Here is a 22430-nt window from a genome sequence, read left to right as displayed (position 1 = left end):
GTCAAATTGCAATATCATAGATTTAGGTTGTTTGCTTGATCTGAACTTGCAGATGATATAACTTAATAGAAAGCATGTATTTAAAATTTTTAAATGTGTTCTCAAGTGGTTAGGACGGTTAGGTGACATATCGATGGCATACACTAGCCAATACAATCCAAGCACTTGGTGTACGAAACCCAATGGAGGCTCTAAAAGGAAGAAACCTGCCTCATATCTAAAAAAAAAATCACGGGACGAGCCATCAAACATGCCCTTTAAGTCGCTAGATTCTTGGCAAGGTTTTCCTAGTCATAAAAAAAAATAGCTCTATAATTAACATTAACTAAATATACATTGGGGTGGGCATCAGGCCCACCTGGCCCGGGCCCCTTTGGAGCTCGGCCCGCCAAACTGTAAGCACGGCCCAGCTCGGAGATGGACCATCCCATTTACTAACGGGCCGGGTATTGGCCCAGTTCTTAATGAGCTGGAGTTTGAAAAGCAGCCCATTGGCCCAACGGGCCAATGTTAAGCAGTCTGGGTCCGGCCTGACCCAGCCCAATCCATTTGTAAATAATAATAATTAACGAGTTCTCAATTTTTTTTGCACCTAATTAATTATCTTTTTAGTTTTCATAAAATTAATATAACTAATTAAGTAAATAGTAATAGTTATCAAGTTACTATGCAATTGTTAATTTTTAAATTTTTATATCATTAAAAAAATAATAAATAACTCTGACCCATGGGGCTGGCCTGGTAGCCCGCTGACCGGACCAGACCCGGCTCACCTATATAACGGGCCATATTTTGGCCTGGTACCTAACGTGTGCCCGGGCCTAAAACCATGGTGGTTCGGACCTGAGAGCCCGTTGCCCAACCCTAATTAAGAAATAGGTTATTTGCTTAAGGATGCAAAAAATTGAGTCACTTGGCAAATGTGAAAACTGTGCTCAATATATCAGTTAAGAAAAGAAAGGTTTAGTATTAAAAAAATACCCTATTTTATTTTATGTTTTCATAGACCAAACCTTATCCTTATAGTTTATTTATCAAATTTTTCTTTGATAATTTATAAAGAAATAAAAAAAAAAAACTGCACGTATTGCATCTTTTTTTTTTCAAGGGACTGATTTCGTCAAAATAAGCCTGACCGATCAATTATTAGGAATAAAACTAGAAATCAAGCCTCCCTATGTCAACGCTGCCAGTTCTACAAGTTAGAGCCTCCAAAAGGGCTTTTTGGAGAGAAACCCTCATCAACATTGAAGGTGGCACTAAAAAGCCAAAGGGCTTGATTGCCAAACTCACTTCATGCTTTTTTACCAATGTATCATCTAGCATAACGCGTCGCCTGTGGTTGAACCGGAAGCAGCTTACCCCGTGCCTATAAATACCTGAAATTTCCTCGCCTCCGCCTCCAAAATGCGCAGTTTGTGTGTTAGAGAGAGAGAGAGAGAGAGAGAGGTCAAATTCCGGAGAAAATATTTTCTTTCAGAGGACATCCAGACGCCAGAAAGGTAAACATTCCCCCCCCCCCCTCTCTCTCTCCTTCGCGTTGGAAAGGAAGAAATTCACGAAATTCTTGTTGAAAAAAACGCCCTTCTCTAGCTACTACGACGTGGATTGCCTGTGAGGAATCCAGAAGGGTATTTTTGTCATTACGTGTGAGTTTCGTGCAGATTTTTGCGTTCATCTGCATCTTCCGAGATATCAAATTTCGTTCCTTCGTATTTTTTGTTCATTTCTGTTTGTCTTGGCGATGAGTCGTAGTTTCTGTAATTTCTTTCGTGAATTTTGATGTGTATTTCGGGATCCAAGAAGTTCTTTCCTTTATGTTCTGTTGTAGTATTTTCTGTTCATCTTCTTCTTTTTCGATATTTTTTTTTTCTTTTTGAGAAGCTCTCTTCATCTTCTTCTCGTTTGGCGTAGATCGGGAGGAGCAATTTTTTTCCTGAACCCGTTCGTTGATCTTTCGGTTATTTCCTGAACTAGTCCTTCTGATCGGAGATATAGATTTCTCCAAATTTCTTGTCTCTGGATTAGACGTTTTTCTTACTCCGTAATTCCTAAAGAATCCCGATTCTTACAATTCTTAGAAATAATCCGATGGAATAATAAGTATATTAACAAACAAATAAAGGAAGATCTCTCTCTCTCTCAGAAATGATTTTCATTTAGCTTTTAGAAATAAATTTTCTACTTTTGTTTGTACTTCTTTTACATTTTCTTTTGCTACGATTTTTTTCGTGAAGTACATAATTGAACAGTATCCATTTTTTTTTACCAACGGTGGCTCCGCTTGTCTGGTAGGAGCAGCTAGTGTACGTCAGCTTGAGTTGGGAAGTTGCAGGTTCAGAACCCGTTGTATAACTGGTAAGGTCTGCCTAACCCCAGCTTGCCTTTAGAAAAAAGAATTTCGCGTTTTTGCTTTCCAAGGGAAAAAGAAGGAAAAAAACTGATTCTTCCTAGGGGAAAAGAAGTGCGTGAGTCGCATCTTTCGACTCGATCGTACTAGCGCACCGACTCACTTCCTGGCAGGAAAGGTTTCATAAATTCGCTGCAATTTCTTTGCACCAGCGCGGTTGCCCCGTAATTTGTGGTCAATACGGCAAACCCCACGAGTTTTCTTGCGACCCGCAAAACCCGTCCGTCTTTGTTCAATTGCCGTGAAGAGTCGTCTTTCAGTCAGAGTTCGGACATATGGACTTGAAGTTTTGGTTGGTCAGATCCTTTTAGCCGGGTTGGACGTGGAATCCAGGGTCCTTCCTGACTAGAAAGTCTGGGGGCAACACTTGTGACCTGGTGTGGTCGTTCACCACATCTTAGTCATCGATTGGATGAGACCTAGAATGCAACTCAAGACTCAAGCCTGCTGGATCAAGTAATCAAAGCTACCAATAACCACACCGGGTCGCCCAACTAGTAGTGGGCATGGGGTTAAGGTGGTGATCCTTTCATCTCAGGTTCCGCTCTTGTTGGGTGTGCCTTTAACTGGTGGATTCTGTAAGAGCTTGGGTGTCGATGACTCTGCCAATGGAGGTGGGCCCATTAAGTGGGCTAGGGTTTTTTATTATTATATATATATTTCAATAATCAAAGCAATCACTTAGTAATGGAATACATTGAATTGAAAGAAAAGCCCTCGCTCATTAAGTGACCCGGTTCTCAGTGAAGGTTCTCTCGTCATAACAAAATTACAAATTACATTTTTTATGACGAAAAACCTTCGCTGAAGTAAGGAAAACCTCGGGTGAGGCCTCACGACCACCCTGCCTTACGTGGCCCACCTCTAAAATCTATGAAAACACTCTGAGCCTTAGGGTTTGATCTGGTGCCTTCATCTCAGCACCCTCGTAACCATCCTGCTGGCCACTTCAATAATGAATAGACTTAAGATCCAAACACCAATAAAACCTAGTTTGGCTAGCCAAAAACCAAGGTCTCAAGCAAAACAGGCTTACAAGAAACCATGTTTTATCAGCGTTTCACTGTCTATTGTTACAAAAGCAAGGGTATTTTTGGGCATCACCAAAAATGTTAAGATGTTTTTTTGGTCTTTCTTTCCTTTTTGATAGCCGAAAAAGTAGATATTTTAGTAAAGAATTTGTCTGAAAGAGGGAGTTCATACTGTTTTACTTCAAGGCCCTGTTTGAAAACTAGTAGCTGAGATGGGAAGTGGCAGCTGCCAAATCCTGGATACTGGTGGTATCTGTCAATTCCATACTTTAGTGTTAATACAATGCCACTTCCCATCCCAAATGCATTAACTCCCATCCCAACTACCAGTTTTCAAACAGCCACCAGGTGGTAGTTTGATCAACTTTTTGCCAAATCCATTAACTCCTATCCCAGTTCCTAGATTCCAAACAGGCCCCAAGTTTCTTTTCCCTTGAACAAAAATAAATAAATCTATTTCTTGACAATATACAGCTTGACAATAGAACTTGAATTCTGATTCTTGTGCCACACTATCACTTCTCACTAGTTGAACAGGAAATCCCATTATTGTGACTTTAGGGAAAGTGCTTTCATATGGTAATCTTACGGTGGCCTTTGGGGACCCATTTTTGTTTTTTTCCCTCACAGACACGGCTTCTATGATAGGGAATTGTTTTGCTTGACGACTCATCATACCCACTTTGCACCAACCTAAAGTAAGCCTTTTGTCGTTTTGGAAGAAATCATAACCTCAGTAAACCAGTAATTATATTGTATTCACCTAGCCTTCATTGGCGTAAAGTTAAGCTATTTGGAGTCGCTGGTTCTACAGTTTTTATATTTACCGTGTTTCAAGGAAATTAAGCCGATATTGCCTCATCAAGAAGTTCGACATGTTAAATCTCTATTTTTCTCTCATTATCTGTTTGGAATCTAGGAACCGAAATAGGAGTTAATGCATTTGGCAAAAAGTTAGCCAAACTACCACCTGGTGGCAGTTTGAAAACTGGTAGCTGAGATGCGAGTTAACGCACTTGAGATGGGAAGGAGCATTGTATTTATACTAAAGTATAGAATTGACAGCTACCACCTCTAGGAGATGGTAGCTGCCAAATCCAGGATTTGGCAGCTGCCACTTCTTAAAATGCCACTTTCCATCCCAGCTACTAGTTTCCATCCCTGTGATTTTGAGATTAAAGAAATGAAGGCAAGAGAAGGCAGCTTTAATTAGCTTTATGACTTTCTTTTGTGAATATTTAATTATTTCATAAATTCTACTTCCTATACCTGTAGATTCTATATAAAAGGGTCTGACGGTGACAAAAGTATTCGATTTCGACCTGCACCTGCCAGATGGGTGTTGCATAATGCATATTATATATTTATATCTCCTACTTATTTATCAAGTCTTTATTTTTTCCAACCTCAGCTTTATCGTAAAAAAAAAATCCAGTATTAGAACGCCTTTAACTTAAGAAAAAGGGTTCGAAGGAAGTCGTTTTTAAATGCCGTGTGATTCACTCACGTGGTGTTTCATAATTTTTTTTTTTTTCTTGAAATAAAGTTGCTAGGCATATACCACGGAGCAGTATGGGGTACATTGCATCTTTTATTCTCTTCGCGACCGAACGTGCTGCTCTCTCTCTCTCTCTCTCTCTCTCTCTCTCTCTCTCTCTCTCTCTCGTGTAAAAAACTCGTTTGTTGGGCAGGCTTCTAAACCACAAAAGAGAAGTGTAGTTGATTGATGAAAAGATAAGAAAGGCACCCACATGGCAGCAGCATCAGGAGTCATCAGGTCCTCACTGAACCCGAACGCACCTCCCTTCATCCCTTCATCCTTCCAGCGAGTTCAGGACTTCTCGCCCGAGTGGTGGGAACTCGGGAAGACATCGACGTGGTTTCGGGACTACTGGGTCAACCAGCATCAGGAGACCATCGATGGTGGCAGCAATGGAGAGGAGGAAGATGACATAGTGGCTCTTCTGCCGGAAACATTCGAGGTAGAAGAGTTCCCCGATCTTCTAGAGGAAGCGGCACTGTTTCAGCCTGGGATGCAGAAGAATCTCAGTAGTCAAATTGGTGGTGGTCTTAAACAAGATAAACTACGTTCAGGTAATTTCCTCTTCCTCCTGAATCCTGTTTGATGTTCGGAAAACTAGTTCTTATTTTTGTTTACTGCCACTCGTGAAGCTGTGAAATTTCTCTCTCCAAACTCTCCTCTTTTAGAAACGACCTGATTATGTAAGAATGGCAACATGGCATGATAGAACTTGGTTTTTAAGTTCGATTATGGTCACCGAATCATTGATATTTTCCTTTATTAATAAGTTCTTTAGTCCAAACCATCATGTTCCAATGCCATTTTCCCTTCTTTTCACCAGTTGCCCATACGCCAGCCTTGCCATTGAATCTGTAGAATATCTTGTTTTCATGGAAATTATTTCTTTAGTGTTCGTTTGGCGTGGCAAAGTTCATGACTCATTTTTCTACTGATGGAACAAACTTTGGATTAGGAAGAAGCCTTGAGGTTCATGAACTAACCTGGCCTATGCCTTGCCCCACATTTGTGAAGGGGAGGGCTCTCTCTGGATGGGCCATTTTCAACAGGCTCTTACCTACTTACCCCGTCTTAAAATGAACACAGCTACACGAGAAGCAGGATAAGGAAACGTATTGGGGAGGTTGAAAAAATATTCTTCACATATACCCTTCTTTTCAGGCATGGGAGAGGATGGGACGTGATAATGCCGTCCATGGGCAGCTGCACCACAGCTGTCCTTCATGGGCATGAGAGAGGTGGGACCATGATAGGCTATGTATGATGCAGTTTGCATACACTGTACAGCATGTGCAGGTTGGAATTTTTGTGGTTGGACAGTTAGAGAGAGCAATGGAAAGTTCTGAGCTTTCCTGGTTCAATATATACTGGACTTGATATAATGCTTGGATGATGATGCATTGTCATTGGTTAGTTACACTTGAGGGGTAACCCCCAGCAGGATTCTAACTCAAAACCTTCTGGTTGAGATAGAGTGCTTCGTAACACCCAACCATCAGATTGAGTCTTCCCTAAAGAGTGACAATTTCTCTGAATTCAGTTACTGCATACAGAGAGAAAACTTCTGCTGTTGGCACGTTTGGAAGCAAGAAAAACTCTGATAGTAAAAAAAAAAAATTGTTTACAAGAAGTTTTGATATGAAAACTCTTAAAAAAATGAAAGAGAGGAGGGGAGGGGGTGGTGGTGGAGCTTCTTCGATGCGGTTTTTAGGGGGAGGTTAAGTGATGGTGGTGGAGCTTCTTAGGGGACATTTTTTTGGGATGTGGGTGGTAGTGGTGGTGGTAAGATGGATGGTGGGTGGTGGTGGTGAGATGGGTGGTGGTGATGGTGATAGGTGGTGGTGGTGGTAAGATGGATGGTAGTGGTGATGGTGAGATGGTGGGTAGTGGTGGTGATGGTCACCATTTTCTCTTAATGTTTTCTATCAAAAAGTATACCTTTTAGAAAAACTCTGAGCAAAAAAGTCTTACTCGTTTGAAAGAATTGAAAAAAATCATACCCATATTACACTTTGTATCACTTTTTCTATATATTTCCCACTTCCATACGTAATCTTGCAGTAAGGCTGCTTTTTTTTAAAAAAAAAGAGTGAAATGCAATCAATTGGGGACACTATTTTTTGTTCTTTTGGTATTATTGCTATCAGTATCAGAAGTTTGTTGATATATTCATAATTATGATATTTTTTCCTACTTTTTTTCATGTGCGCCTGACCATGGTTTTGTTCTTTTGCAGCCCCTCTAATAAACAATGATGGACCCATGATTTCCATAGTGTATATATATATATATATATAGAGAGAGAGAGAGAGAGAGAGATTATCTTCTGCAAGCTTCTTTCTCGATACATTATAGTGAGCAATTTGGTGCTTAAATGTGTTATTCGTGTTTACAGATATAGCAGAGAGCTTGGGGCTGAAATCTACAAGGGGAGCATCGTGGTCTGCGGTGGAGAGGGCCAAGTATTGGGAGAAACCGACACAGTGCGTCAGCCCCAATACTCCCAGTCGCAGGATCATTCAGCAGCCACGATGATCAGTTTCAGCAAAGCAGAAAAGTAAGGGACCACCTGAAATGTTAATCACTTGAATTCTTTTGTCGCTTTTTGAACTCTTTCTTTTCTGTATAAAGATCTTTAAAAATCTAAACTCTCTCTCTCTCTCTCTCTCTCTCTCTCTCTCTCTCTCTCTCTCAAGAGCATGACTCCTTAGCATGCACATAGTTTCGGTCACAATAGATCCATTTATCAAAGCTATCATTTCGTGCGCTTACACACACATATCCGTTCATCATTATTTTGTATGTTTGATTATTATTGTACATCTCACACACATACGGATGTCAACAGGTTTGATGTAAATGTTAAGTTGGGTATTAAGTTTTGCATTCAAACCCAAACCCGAATCCCACTAAAAACTCAGATGATAGAGTTTTAAGGTAGTTGGATCTGGGTTCAATTTTATCTTTTTCCCATCTGATTCTGAATCTGAATCTGAATCCGATTAGGTTGGACTTGATATTGCCTGGATCCGACCCGTTTACATCCCTACACACACCAAAGGCACAGACTGGTAAATGAATCAAGCTTGAGGTCTTCTTGTGGCGACTCAATCAGAGCCCCAGATCATGACAAATCTGAGCTAAATGACTGAGCTTGAGCTGGCTCGTTTATGAAAAAATAGTACATTGTTTTGAAAGCTGTAAGTAAGAATTTGAACTGTAAACCTGTTGACCTAAGACCAAGCCGGCTTATTTACAAAAAGAAAAAAATACCATTGTTTTGAAGTTGGATGCAATAAGATTTGTACTTTAAATCTTTGATTGCAATTCAAACATTTCCAACTATTTATTATATACTATTTTATGTGTATATCTGTTACTACTTAACAAGTATAAACAAACCGAGCGATCGAAACACCTGGTGTTAGTGTTGAGCTTGCCAAGCTTATTAATTTTACCAGTTTGAATGAGCTCTTTACAAGTCAAGTATGAGCTGAACTAGAAGCTCTTTATCTGGACGTGGTCTAATCGAGTCTACTATAAGAGAAACCATACCCAGACCTGATAATAAGTACATGAACCAGACTCGGACCATACCCTGTAAAATAATAATTTTTATCATTTTTACATTGAAAATTTGTGGGTCTTAATCTGAACTCGGGTTGGGAATTGCGTGTCATGAATACATTTCTCAGATTAATGTGAGGTTTTCATGGCCACCTATTCTTCATTTCTAGCTTGCGTACTAAGCCTTTTACTGGATTTATGGTGACAAATTGCCAGCACCGCTGGTTGAGGGAGTCTCAAACTTTCTAGCCATTCAAGTTTAAGAAACTCTTTCAACAACCAAAAAGGATCCAGTCCTTTGACAAAGGCTGGGTTACATCTGAAGCATCTGGACGGTTAGGATTAGTCCACATCCAGATGAAAATGTGAATCAATCCTAGTCATCTTTGATTGGACGGTTAGGATTGAATGTAGGATGGAACCCATCTTATGTCAAAGGAATGGATCCGTACTCTTCAGCATCTGGCTATGCGATTGGATACCCTAAGGGCGTATTTTGTCAAAATATTTGGTTTAATCAAATGCAAGAATCAGTTCTTAATCAACCCAAACGAACATAGGTCACATGTCTTTTTTTGAAAGAAACATAGGCCACATGTCATTAACGCGGGTCTCCGACCACTGGTATCAGAACCGATCAGCAAGAGGAAAGAGGCCCATATTATTGCCCTTGCATGGCCACGCAAAATATTTTCTACACAAATAACTTTTCCAAAGATAAATAGAACGCCAATCCAATTAGACTACACCAGGGGTGTCAACGGGTCAGGTTTGGTTCGGACTCTGGTGGAATCAGACTTGGACCAGATTTTCGGGTATTGTATTGGGTATGAACCCGGGTCTAATCGGGTCTACTATAAGAGAAACCATACCCGGACCTGATAATAAGTACATGAACCATACCCGGTAAAATAATATTTTTTATCATTTTTACATTCAAAAATTGCGGGTCTTAATCGGAACTCAGGTTGGGCCTGGGTCTGGTATAAAATTTCACAAATTATACCCGGATCCATGTATTAATCGGACCTTTGGGTCTGGATCCTAGTTTTAATCTAGTCTTCTTATTTGTCACCATACCCGAACCATATAGGGTTTGGTCTGGGTCGGGTCTGGGTAAACCCAACCCATTGACACACTAGAATACTCCAACAATGGTTTGACACTGCTATTTGATACCACATCATTGACTACCATAATTTGGCATCACCAACCTGATTTATAATCACTTATTGGTATTAAAATTGGTATAGCACGACCAGCCTCATGAAAGCAGCAATAGTGGTCACAGGATACTTATTGGGTTAACTTGCTATGATGTTGATCCCCATGGGAACAGCCTCTCTGCAGGAAAAACTCTGGCTACACATTTCATAGGTGAAGTGGGCCTTTTCTGGGACAGTCATATTTAGCAAGTTCTCGTGAGTTTCAGACTCATGCAAATGAGAGAATGGATCTCACTGGCATTGGGTAACCAAGCATCAGAAAATGAGCAGTGAGAAAACCAACTCTCATTTGCAAAGCCAAATGAGGGCATGTAAGATCTGGTCATAGGCAGAGATGAACATTCACAGCTGAGAAAGTAGCAGTGATTGTTGGTCACAGGTCCCCTGATTAATCTTGTTAACAATTTTGACAAGATTAAGGCAAGAACAACCACAGACTGCAATCAAATTTTCAAAGAAAAAATTTAGCACTTCCAAAGGTGTCCTCATGAAGGGTGTTTCATTGTGCAAACAAGACTCTGTAGAACAGTCCTATCTAGACCCTGCTGGCCAGGCACAAAGTCGTCCTAGACACATTGAGTTTGTCTTAGGTGTTCCACTCATTTTTTTATTTTTAGTTTTTTAGTTTTTGTCTCTATTGTTCCGGAAGCTACTGCTCCAGTGGGAGGGATGGTACACCGCTGGACACCAAAAAGATGTCATGCTAGACACATGGGATGCCATGTTCTAGGTGTCTGCACAATCAACCGCCCCCTCAGATACTGGTGGTCCTATCTAGCACTTTTTCCAGCACACTTCAGCGACATAGAACTACTTCACCCATGTTAGCTTCATAAATTCCTCCTTCCAGGCCTTTGTGTTGAATTTTTGAAACTTTCGCGAGATAAGTTTGCAACCAAAACAAATCTTTGACAATGATAATTGGTTCAACACATGATTTATAACCTTAGGGCACGTTTGATTGCGCATCCCACACATTGCACAGACGGTACAAATTTTAAAAAATAAAAATAAAATAAATCTGCGCTGTTCATTGTGGGCAAGTTGTAATTCTGTCCTAACCTGAACAGGGAGTCAAACACCCTTAGATTACAGGAAAAGTGAGCAGATGATAAGCAAACCACCAAAAATAGGCAGGGTTAAACATAAGCATGATAACTGTTAAACTTATCAAGGGAGCCTAACACTGAATATTACAAGCTGAAAGCACAAGTACTCCTTGCTTACACTGCTACTTTGCCATAATTGATCAATTGGAATCAATTTCTACATTTTGGATCTCTCTCTTTATGTATATATTATATGAGAGCTGAACATATTAGGCCCCATTAATCAATATAAAGTGGTAGCTGCACAATCATTAGGCATGAAGCTACCTGCACAATTGCGCTGGCCGTCCATCGCAGGCCTTGATGGATGACCAGCACAAAATAAATGCTAAAAAAGTATTATTAGCGGCAATCAAAACCGCCCCTAAATGTCTCAACGAAAACCGAGACCTTTAGCAATGATTTTGACTGCGCTAAAGGTCTCAGTTTTCGCTGGAACATTTAGCAGCAGTCAAAAACCGCACTAAAGGGGCGAAATGCGCAAATAACATGTTTTTGCCTTTTTTTTGTATTCTTTTGTGGTTATCCATCACGCCCTGTGATGGATGGCCGGTAGTTGCACAGCTACCACTCACTATATATATATATATATATATATATATATATATATATATATATATATATATATATATATATATATATATATATATATATATATATGTGTGTGTGCGTGCATGTGTGCAAGCATGCGCCTACCACCAGCCCACTGGACTTTTAAAGGGTTTTTTTATGTTTACGTTAAATCTGACTATAAATGCTCAGCATGCTTGCTTTTATATGAATATATTCTTGGATAATCCAATTCCGACATGGTTTTATGAGATTTAAAAACCGATGGCCTAATATTTTTATAAATATTCAAGGCTTTAAAAAAACATGTTTTTTTATCAAAAACCATGATCCAAGTGTCATTTCCTTGCAAATAGACCATGCTGAATACATCGTCTGGGTCACAATTGTGCAAAACAATATGAAAACATCCTTCGCTCGTGGTAGGCTGACAGTAGGCCAAAAAATGGCAGGCAGCTACCACTTTGGTCGCCCAATCATCGGACAACAGTCAGATGCACGGGGAGGGTCCAATATTTTTTTTCTTGTGATTTCGGAGCTTTTAGTGGCAGTCGAGAACCACCGCTAAAGCATCATTTTGGTTTAAACGAGCACCGTATGACACCTGTTCAAGGTAGAAAATTATGTTAACACCGTTTTTCCATGCACAGAAACTTGGAAATCATTGAAGCAACAGGTGGTAATAATTTTAAACAAATACATGTGCATATAATAAGGAAAAACGTAAAATGCGCAGAAAAGCTTCTCTTGTGGATTCATGTATGAGATTGTCAAAGTCAGGCCTTGGGGGATGTCAGCTGCCTCAGATTGTACTTGGATAGCTCCTTGTACCTTTGGACCACGCCAACTAAGCAAACCGTCTGTAAAGACCAATGGATCTTAAAATGATTCAGAAGAATGGTAATAGGGAATTCTAAACTCACAAGTCACAAAACATCAAGCTTCCAACATTTAAACAAATGAAGGAAAAATAAGGGCACTACAATGGTCTCATGTATTCAACAATTGCATATAAACCAGTGGCAAGGCGTTGCACTTCTCACTTCTTTTTAATCTACTTATCATTTGTGATTTATCCCTCCCTAATTAACAAAGACTCAATCCAAGCTATTGAGAGAACTTTAGTACGTTCCTAATCCAAGCTGCACCTCACATTTAAAAGCATGGCTGTACAACATAAATAGTCGTTTCATTATAGCAGACAAATAGGCTACGCCTGCAGATTCTCAAAAAAAAAAACTTTTAACGCTTTATACTGTCACTTAATGACTTGACCCAAATTGATGGAGGAGAAGTAAAAGCTAAAACCTTTTAATAATTTACAAAAAACGCTGCAAGAAAAGTAAATAATAGAATAGATAATAATAAAAAGAACTACACCTTTTTTATGGAATACAGAGCAGCCATCCTATTTTTTTCATGCAATGTTTTAATGATCCTATGTTCGAAGTACGGAAACTAAGAAAGATTAAGGTTAGATGTAAAATGGTCAGCAATTCCGCGGGAAGCTGATGCAGACAAGAAAAAATTAACTTATGGATAAAACAACTTTTAGGTACTTTCCACAGAAAAAATAAACTTTTAGTAACATCAAAAGTAGTTTTAAGAAATGGTGTCATCAGTTGCATTCGCATATCACAGTAAAGCATGAAAGAAAAGATTAGAAGTTCAGGAAGGTGCGAGTCTGAGTAACAAACAAAGAAAACATGGGAAATAGTGAGAACAAACTGAATGGGAATGCTACTTAGTAAAAAAATAAATAAATACATAACATGTTCTCTGCATTTCTAGAGGGTTTGACATTTTTCATGCATCATATAATTTCCAGTAAAAGTTCATAAAGATATTTTCAAGGGTAAGTACCATAATTAAAAAGATGGTGTACAATTACACTTACCTTGACAATCTGCACCACAATGGACTTATCTGGATTATTGAGATCCACTTTATGTGGCTGGGGGACAGACTTTGCGACTGCATCTATGATTTTGGCCCGTTCAATTCCAGTATTTGCACGGGCATCATATACTACTGCAAACTATGAAAACATGGGAGAGAAATTTAGGAAGGCTTCCCGGCTAGCGGCATATATATCAAGTCCCTTATTAGCAATTAACAAATCAAGGACAGAATGGGAACTATGTCACAGGGACTCTCCAACTAGGTGCCGCACCGGCGTCGCACCCGCACCCGATGCGGTCAACCTGACCCTGGGTGCAGTCAATGCACCCAGGATCATTTATGTCCAACTTTTGGACTTTATATATATATATATATATATATATATATAATTTTTTATATTTTTGCCGCACCCCCGCACCCAAGTTTTTTGAAAGTGCCGCACCCCCGCACCCGCACCCATGTGACATAGAATGGGAATGAAACATAATAGCAACTTCCTCATAACTTGATTGGAAGAGGGGCTCACAAAAGCACAGATCTAAATAAGTCAATGAGAAAGACCTTGCAGGTTCCAGTTGCAAATATTAATGCAAGCAAAAATTCTATACGAAAATTAGTCAGTTGGAACATAGCTGTGTAAAATGGTCATCTGGAATATAGTACTTAATCCAGCAAAGAAGCACCAAATTCTTCTATCGGCTACAGACAACTTTTTCTTTCCAGTACAAGTTAGGAACAGCCCTTATTCCTTAACACTTGAATAACAAGATTAGAAAGGTTCTGTTGTCATAACCCTTAAACAGGGAAGAATGTTTGTGAAGTTTCCAAATAGTTCTGGCTCTCAAGCATTACAAAAATAAGGGCATGTATGGTACTATAAACTTTGAGATATCATAGTAACATAGCAACAGACTACTGTTACTTGAAACCTAGAAGCAATGCCTGCTCCTATCGAAAGCCTTACAAGATCAATGATATGATTAGTAGTACAACATTAAAAGTAAACACAGTTTTTTCCTCATGAAAAAATTTTAAATACGAAATGATCAATAGAATAGATGTTTGGTATACCTTCTCTGCTGGACCTTCAGCTGGAAAGTATCGAGCAACAAGTGGTTTAATTGACTTAGATATTTCTTCCTCAGATGCATAGCATGTCATTTCGGCTGGTAATAATCTCAAGATGAACCTACACAAAACATTAGCTGTGGTCAGAGACATGTAAATTATCATTAAGAAGACAGGCAAAGCAAGAAGAATTACTCAACAAGAAGCAAATTCCAAAAACTGCACTATAATTAGATTTCAAGTAACCTTGACATGTGTTTCCTTGTAGAAGCAGCAGTTGTCATCAAATGTTCCACAATCTTGGCTGGACCAGGATCCCCAGCAGCTTTATTCATTCGAATGAAGATAACAGCGTTACAGCCTGAATCGAGACTTGCAAAACGCCTCTAATTAGCACAGAAAAAGGATATCATTAGCTTAAAAAACCACAAAAACATGTAGAAAATGAAAAAACGAAAAAGAAAAGGAAAAAAAACTAAAGAAAGACAATATAATAGAGCAAATACTGTTACATAAATATGCTTTCTAAAACGTGTTATGGCCCGGTTTTCAGGAGACGCCTAGGATCCAAGCCCAGGGTCCACCTGCCCAGCCTTGCAGGCAAAGAGGATCGTCCACACCCAAATGGGACCCAGGAAGTTGACATGGCAGCTGAAATGGCATTTAGATAGGGGAAAAAGTCAAAGGACACATGTCCTATTCAGGAGCAGCAACAGACTGACATGTGTCACCCAGAAGAGGAGGTTGAGACACTAGGTGGGCCCATGGGGGCATTAATTAAGAAGTTCAGAGTGGGGCGTCTTCACCTCTTTAGAGGATTCTTCGACCTTCCAAGAAGGTGATTAGAGAGAGTCTATTCCAGTTTTCTCAAGTTGGTTTTAATTAGGACTTTTAATTAGAGTAGGAGTCATGACAGAGGTAGGACTCTAGAATCCTCTCTCTAGTCCAGTTCTTGTTTCAGAGTAAGATTTTTTGTTAGTATGGATTAGTTTAATTTTATTGTTGGGTTAAGACTCTACTCCAGACCCTCACAGAGAACCCCTTTGGACTATTGAATAAAATTGAATTGATTTTTTAAACCTCTCTCTCTCATTTTTCTTCTCTCTCTATTCTCTTTGTGATTCACGTGAGGCCAGGCCTCCTTAGGTTGGTCCTTCTCTACTTCGAAGGGCCCAAGCCCTTCTTATGTTTGTATCTTCACAGTGGAGCAGTGTTGTGAAAAACGTTGAGGCATAGCGAGGCGCTCCACCAAAAACCAAGGCGGTAAGCCTCGAGGAATAAAGCGTAAGCCTCAAAAACAATTTTTGAAAACTTTAAAAAAATTTATAAAAAAATATCTAAAAATACAAATAAATAAAGAAATGCTTTATTGATGAAGTACCAACCAATAAGAAATAGAAAATCTCAAATAAGTACTAAAAAATATAAGATTAACATATAAAAGTAACTTAGAAACTGATTACATAACTGAAAAACTAATTATATAATTGAAAAATATAGTGTCCTCTGTGTCACATGGGTGCGGGTGCGGGGATGCGGCACTTTAAAAAAACATAGGTGCGGGGGTGCGGCAAAAAAAAATCGGACCCGGGTCAGATTCAGATCTGACTTGGATCCAAACCCGATAAAACATACCATGTGTGCTTATTTAAAGCACGTAGGGTAGGGTTTCTCATTCAAGAAACCCTCCCCGCGCTTCTCACTCTCTCTCCTCGCTCGCCTTCTCCCCCCACCGCAAGCTCCCTCTCTCCCGTTCGTTTTTCGGCCACCTGACGCCAGCAAGCCCCACGTTCAGCGAGCCTTGGATTTTCGGCCACCCGACGCCGGTCCTTTCTGTGCCAGTGATGCGACCTCCAGCCCCCTTTCAGGTGAGCTCCCTCTCGCCTCTCTCTTTCCTCGTTGTCTTCTTCTTCTTCTTCTTCTTCTTCCTCTTCTTCAGGCCAGCCTCCCTCGACGGGGTTTTCTTTTTTTTTACATAAATGACCCGGGGTGCGGTCACGCACCCAGGGTCGGGTTGACCGCACCAGGTGCCGCACTTGCACGTTCACCCACGTCACATCGCGTCGACGCGGGTGCGGCACCTGGTTAGCCGAATCCCTATGACATAGAGTGTCCTATAAAGCAACAACCAATAAGCCTATAAAAGTTAAAACTGATTACATAACTAGAAAAGTATTATATAATTGTCTTCTTCTTCTTTGTGGTTTTTCCTTCTTTTTTTTGCGCATCACGCCTCAGGCTGGCGCCTTGAGGCACAAAGGGTTGCGCCTCAAGGCGAGGCGTACCTTTTGTGCCTTAAGGCACATTTTTTATAACATTGCGGTGGAGTGATCTCTACCTTGGAATTTGAGGTAGGATCCCTCTCAATCGTGGTTCTGCTGATCAACCTTCCTTACGAAGGTGTCTCGGGTATTTATATCATACCATGGACCTTTATCATAGTTTAGGACTAGTCTCTAACCTTCCCTACAGTCGCGCAAGCCATCTAAACAAAACTGCATCCGTAGAAGCGACGAAGTTCTATTTTGTGGGCTTTTTCACCTTTTCTGACCCTTTGTATCATACCTAAACGTGTAGACCCCTTTCAGACCTTCATAAACCTGCTACACAACCCCTATAACTGATCTCAATTTTAGCTAAGACCCTGCTCACGTCCGAGGCCCAAAATATCAAAATTGAACCCTACTGATTCGGTATAATGCATAGTTTTGACCGTGTGACCTCACCTGCCTCTCCAACGACCCAACCTGAACTCTCTAGCACCTATATCAGACCCCAACACATGACCTTAGGTCTCTCTAGAATCCCTAAACTAGGTCCTTTCAGGTTTGAACCAAAAACCCTACTCGAACGGCTTACCAAGCCCAGTTTTGACCTACCCAATTTAGTCGTCTGACCAAAAACCCCTTTATTCTACTTTACCCAAGCAAAACCGAACCCAAGCCAACTGGGTTCGGTTCTAGTGAACCAGGCTTGAGTTCACCAAAACTGAACCCAATTGGCTTGGGTTTGATTCTGCCTGGGTTCGATAGAACTAAACCCAGCAAGTATGTGTTCAGGTTTTGCTGAACCCAGGCATGGGTTCAGTATAACCGAACCTAAGAGTCAAACTCAGCAGGCCTGGGTTCAGCCCTTGCGCCAACGAGGGGAGGAGGAGAAGGAAGAAAAACAAAGAGGAGGATGAGAAAGAAGAAGAAAAAGAAAGATAGGAGGAAGAACATAGAGAGAGAGAGAGATGTACCTGGGTTCGTCGCCACCGTTGTCGGAAGCAGAGGATTGAGGGAGGAGGAGGAGGAGGAGTCCGGGAGGAGGGGTTAGGTGGCGTGATTGGTGCCTAAAGACAGTCCCCCCAACCCCCCCACAAAAACCCATTTTTTTAAAGGACCAAAATAGACTCGGTCAATGTTGATCGAGTCTATTTTGGTCAAATATAACCTTGGGTGCGGGTTGACCGCACCCAAGGTCATTTGACTGCACCCAGTGCGGCAAGATTTAATTACTGTTGCACCGGGTGCCGCACCCACATCGTGTCAACAGAGGTGCGGCGGCCCTTTAGAAGAGTCCTTGTGACTTAGTTTTGGAGCATCCAAATCATCCATATTCTTTATTTCACCTTCTCAGACATGAAGCCTATAATTTGACTTGAAAAGTGTATGGTTCCAAAATCAATTTCAACAACATAGACTAGGGTCTAGTGATGTCCATCACAACCTGAGCTTGCATTGAGGAAGCACTAAACATCTTAGGTACACCCAGTACATCCGAGCTGGCTGATCACCTAACCAAGGTGTGCTTGCTCACCAACATCCTAATCGACCAAGGGCTGATCATAATAACAACACGAGCAGTTGGCATGCAGATTTTGACAATGATGTGATTTCTAGGTGTACGTACAAAAAGTCCTATTGTAGTGTTGCATTAAATTATTTGACACACTGAATGAAGTCTATAGAAAATGAACCATCACTACCATAAAATATTTCATTCAACCAAAAAGAAAGAGCACACAGATTATATATATGCACAAGCCAATCACAATTTTTACATGGCTCAAAAGGGAAACATTTACAATTCACATGGAAGAAAAACAAGAAACAAGCATGAACTTTTCCAACATTGTCTTATCCACAATACGTGAAAGTTAATGTCAAAGGCTAACAATTGGCTTTGAAAAAGGATAGATATAGTCAATGATAAAAGAAATTGAGAAACAAATGAATGCATAAATGACAGCGATGGAAGATTTCATGCATATGCCCAAATGGGAAAATGTGATTTTTCTCAAACATGTGGGTTGCATGTGCAATCACTGGGAAGGGGCAGTTACTTCATTGTTGTGTGATTTTCATCCATCTAGTTGGCTTGGCAGATATAAAATGGCTGGGGCACCTAATCACTTGAGCGGATCAATGGAGAAGCTAATCATTAACTTTTGTTCCATATTTTCCATGCCTTCAACCACTCCAAACACAGGAGTTAAACCTTCTAAGGTTCTTCTCAAGGCACTATCCATAGGATTTTACTAAAGTACAGCACGCGGTAACTGTCATAGTTCAATCTTAAGTTGGTAGCTATAAGGATTGAGAGGCTTAAAACATATATATGACATGAGTAGGCCTAGCTGCCTGAGATAATTGGGGGAATGTTCACTATGCATTTCCCTTTTATAGATCCCTAACCTGGATTGTGCTCATATTTTCCCACCTCGACATGTGTGTGTTTGTGGGTGTGCATGTGTATGTGTGCGACCAGAAGGCTTAAGGGACTCATATGAGATAAGTAGAGATAAGTATATATTAACTGCACAAGATAATTAGAGAAATCTTCACTATGTATTTCAATCCCTTACTGCCTTACGTAGTCTCCTTATGTAGAACTGTATTCATATATTCCTACCTTGATATGTGTACTACATGTATAATATTAAGCAAAAATAACTTTGCAGTTTCAGGAATCAGGATCACCTTGTTTCTATCATATAATTCTTCAAATTCATCTTCATGCTGTTCATCCGTACTCTTTTCTTCAGTCTTGTCACATTCTGCAGTTTCAACCTTTTGTCCATCAGCATCTAGCCGCTGCTTCTTAGTTGGATTTTCATCAGTATCCTCACTACAATTTTCCAGATCCTCTTTCTCTTCATGAGGCTGAGGTTCTTCATCTTCATCACTTCCTGATGAATCAGAATCACTAAATCGAATTTTTTTGTTCAAAGGTTTACTGGTGTTGGTAACACTCTTCCCATCTGAACATTTCCCAAAGAGAATTTCTTCATAAAACTGCACAGAAGGATATCTCAGTCATTTCATGAGAAATTAAAAACTAGCAATTATCTGTTATATAGGCAAACGACCTCAGAGTTGGAAGAGAAATGTCAATGCACATTAAGCAAAATTAAATTAACTAGCCAAAATATCAAAGACAATGATGGCTAACAAAACATGTCCAAAATATTCAGATGTTAATGCCAGACAAAACCTGTGATGGTTTTAACAACTTGAAAACCTTCGCAAAATCAAGAACAGAGGCATAGGATGACATTAATACAAGTATTTCGTGAAGCTAGGAGCATTGACATAAAGAACGCATGCTTGATTGATTGTATTTATTCAGTTTGTATGAAGTAATGGCATGCTTACATTTGCTTCTTGTCATTTAAAATGCATCTCAAATGCCTATCTCGACACTAACCATCTGTCACTGGTGTTCTAACTGGAGACAGCATATATTGGTTATGCTGAATCCTTGAATACACCCAAAAAGTATAACCTTGAAGCAAGAGGCGCCAAGCCTCAAGGAAAGGTGCCAGTGATTTGCATTGCCTCTGTAAGACAGACATTATTGCATGATGTTTTAAGGCTTTAAGCCTATATGCCAGGCTATGCTGAGCCCTTGAATACACCTAAAAGTAAAACCTCGAGGCAAGAGGTGCCAGCGATTTGCATTGCTCTGTAAGAGAGACATTACTTGCATGATGTTTAAGGCTTTAAGTGTATGCATTGCCTCAGGTCATACAGCATAACAAGAGTTCTTATTTCTGGTTGAATAAGAGAGAGAGAGAGAGCATTGCTGTGATTAACTCATTGTTTATAAGAGAAGTTATTACATTTTGAACTAGCTTGACTTGAAAGTTGGAAATCTTTAAACGAAATAACTAACAATTAAAAATTTTAATAGTTCAGATTCACCTTTCTTTCAGAAGAAAAAATTTTGAGGCTAACGCCTCACTTCTAAATAACTCAACTACCTCGCCCCCACAATGTCTTTTAAACCTTGATTCCAAATAGTGCACCCAGTAACATGAGGAAATGACACCATGTCACCCAAACACATTCACTATATTTGCTCGTTTTCACATAGCTTCTTCTGATGTTCTATTCTTCTTCTCCCATATGTTGAGTAACTACTAAATTACCTGGATGAAAATTGCAGATATTTGATGGTGGTTATTGGGAGCTCATCCCCTCAAAAAGAAATGTTTACATTTACATTATTCGCTCTTAATTTGCTAGTAGAGCACCCTTGTCGCCCTCCCCCACAGTTTTCCTTCCATCCCACGAAAAAGAATTGGTTGCATACTATCACCAAGCATTACAAGAAGTGCCTCAGGGAAATGAGCTTTCTTGGACCACTATGGTTGGAGGTCATGCCAGGTCTGAAGACATTCTCAGCAAGGATAGCTCTTCGATATAACGCCCACATACAGCGTGTTTGCTGCTAGTAAGGTGGCCTGCTGTGTCGATTCTCTTGCATCCTTGCCTAATTCCAAGGTTGTCAAGGACTTGATTTCTTGGACCACCTCGATTTCCTCCTACTCATAATAGATGTTCTATCTTGACGAGATCACACTGTCCAGTGCCGCATAGTCGCTGCTCTCGCAGAATCTCTTGAAATAGGGAAAAGGATACAACTTTACCCCATTTAATACAAACAAAATGGTCTTGAAGAGGTTGTAAGAACACCGACTGAGGTTGTATGTGGGAGTACCGAAACATATTTGTTTGTCTTTCTATCTTTTCATGATAACAATCTCTTTTGCTAAATCTATGAGTGAGAAGGCCTCTTTGTGCATGGTTATAGCATTGAAGCAATTAACATTCATGGCGTTCTGAATTCATGTAATCATGAGAGAGAGAATATAAGTAAACAACCAACATGCACAGAAGACGTTTTTCCCGGGTTCCAGGTATATCCAACCACACCATGCTTTAGAATGAAGTTGGGAGAAGTCTATGCACCAAAAAAGTTATGCACGATCAAAGACCAAGTATATGAATTTGCAACCAAACACGCCCTTAGGAAAGAAGAAGAAGAAGGCAGCGGAGTTTATGGGCATACCCTGTCCAGAAGACATAGTGCTTCCCTGGTGGCTTGACGATCTCGACCGCCATCACATGTGAGGAAGAAGCCCTCTACGCCCGGGCGCAGTGGGTGCGGCCCCTTCTTCTTCACCGGTTTCTATATCCGCGAGGGAACAGAAGTCGCAAGGATTCAAACGCATCAACAACCAACCAAGAAAGAAACAGTATTTATGAATACCCAACAAAGAGAAAACAAACCCCCTACCAGTTTCTTCCTCAAACAGAAGAGTTGGAGGAGGAACTACACCATTACTTACGTTGTGAGGAAGATAACGAGGCTTCCTCTTCTTACTCTTCCCATTTGCTTTATTAACTTCACCAGCATCTGCCATTCTCTCTCTCTCTCTCTCTCTCTCTCTCTCTCTCTCTCTCCAGCGATTTTGTGAGGGAGTTTGTGAGATTGCTGAAACGGTTAGGACTTGAGATTTTGGAGTGAACTAGGGTTAGAAAATTGGTATGATATAGATCGGGTAGCTAGTCGACCCGTATCCATTTTTAAACCATGAAGTGTCCAATATTGTATTAAAAATTTTGAATTAACTATCACATGACATTCACTTCCTAATATAGTTTAGAAATTGAATCCCATTTCAACGGTACCTCAAAAGCAACCAAATTGAATCATTTTGATTTACTTTCTCATTTG

At 40.1% G+C, this 22430-nt stretch overlaps 2 protein-coding genes across 4 annotated transcripts; one reads left to right on the top strand and one right to left on the bottom strand.

Moving 5' to 3' along the window:
* The first annotated feature begins 1414 nt into the window (after positions 1 to 1414).
* LOC149819992 (protein EARLY RESPONSIVE TO DEHYDRATION 15-like) lies at positions 1415 to 7629 on the top strand. Of its 3 annotated transcripts, XM_089982829.1 has the most exons (4): positions 1465 to 1502; positions 2296 to 2358; positions 5133 to 5535; positions 7377 to 7629. In XM_089982829.1, the coding sequence occupies exons 3-4, from the start codon at positions 5193 to 5195 to the stop codon at positions 7514 to 7516; spliced, it is 483 nt and encodes a 160-aa protein (XP_089838955.1). In that variant the 5' UTR covers positions 1465 to 1502; positions 2296 to 2358; positions 5133 to 5192; the 3' UTR covers positions 7517 to 7629. The 3 variants fall into 3 exon arrangements, with proteins under 3 accessions (XP_089838954.1, XP_089838955.1, XP_089838956.1); XM_089982828.1 differs by lacking the exon at positions 2296 to 2358 and having other exon boundaries at positions 1415 to 1502; XM_089982830.1 differs by lacking the exon at positions 1465 to 1502 and having other exon boundaries at positions 1774 to 2358.
* Positions 7630 to 12077: 4448 nt separating this feature from the next.
* LOC149819991 (uncharacterized protein C25H2.10c-like) lies at positions 12078 to 22179 on the bottom strand. Its single transcript, XM_089982695.1, has 7 exons — positions 22042 to 22179; positions 21762 to 21881; positions 19388 to 19702; positions 14670 to 14809; positions 14427 to 14544; positions 13351 to 13491; positions 12078 to 12313 (listed from the first exon to the last, which is right to left on the bottom strand). The coding sequence occupies exons 1-7, from the start codon at positions 22114 to 22116 to the stop codon at positions 12230 to 12232; spliced, it is 993 nt and encodes a 330-aa protein (XP_089838821.1). The 5' UTR covers positions 22117 to 22179; the 3' UTR covers positions 12078 to 12229.
* Between the last annotated feature and the right edge of the window lie 251 nt (positions 22180 to 22430).

Source organism: Nuphar pumila, chromosome 12, assembly GCF_984573655.1.
Source record: "Nuphar pumila chromosome 12, dmNupPumi1.hap1.1, whole genome shotgun sequence".
NCBI classification, from domain to species: domain Eukaryota; kingdom Viridiplantae; phylum Streptophyta; class Magnoliopsida; order Nymphaeales; family Nymphaeaceae; genus Nuphar; species Nuphar pumila.
This window is presented reverse-complemented; position numbering and strand designations above follow the sequence as displayed.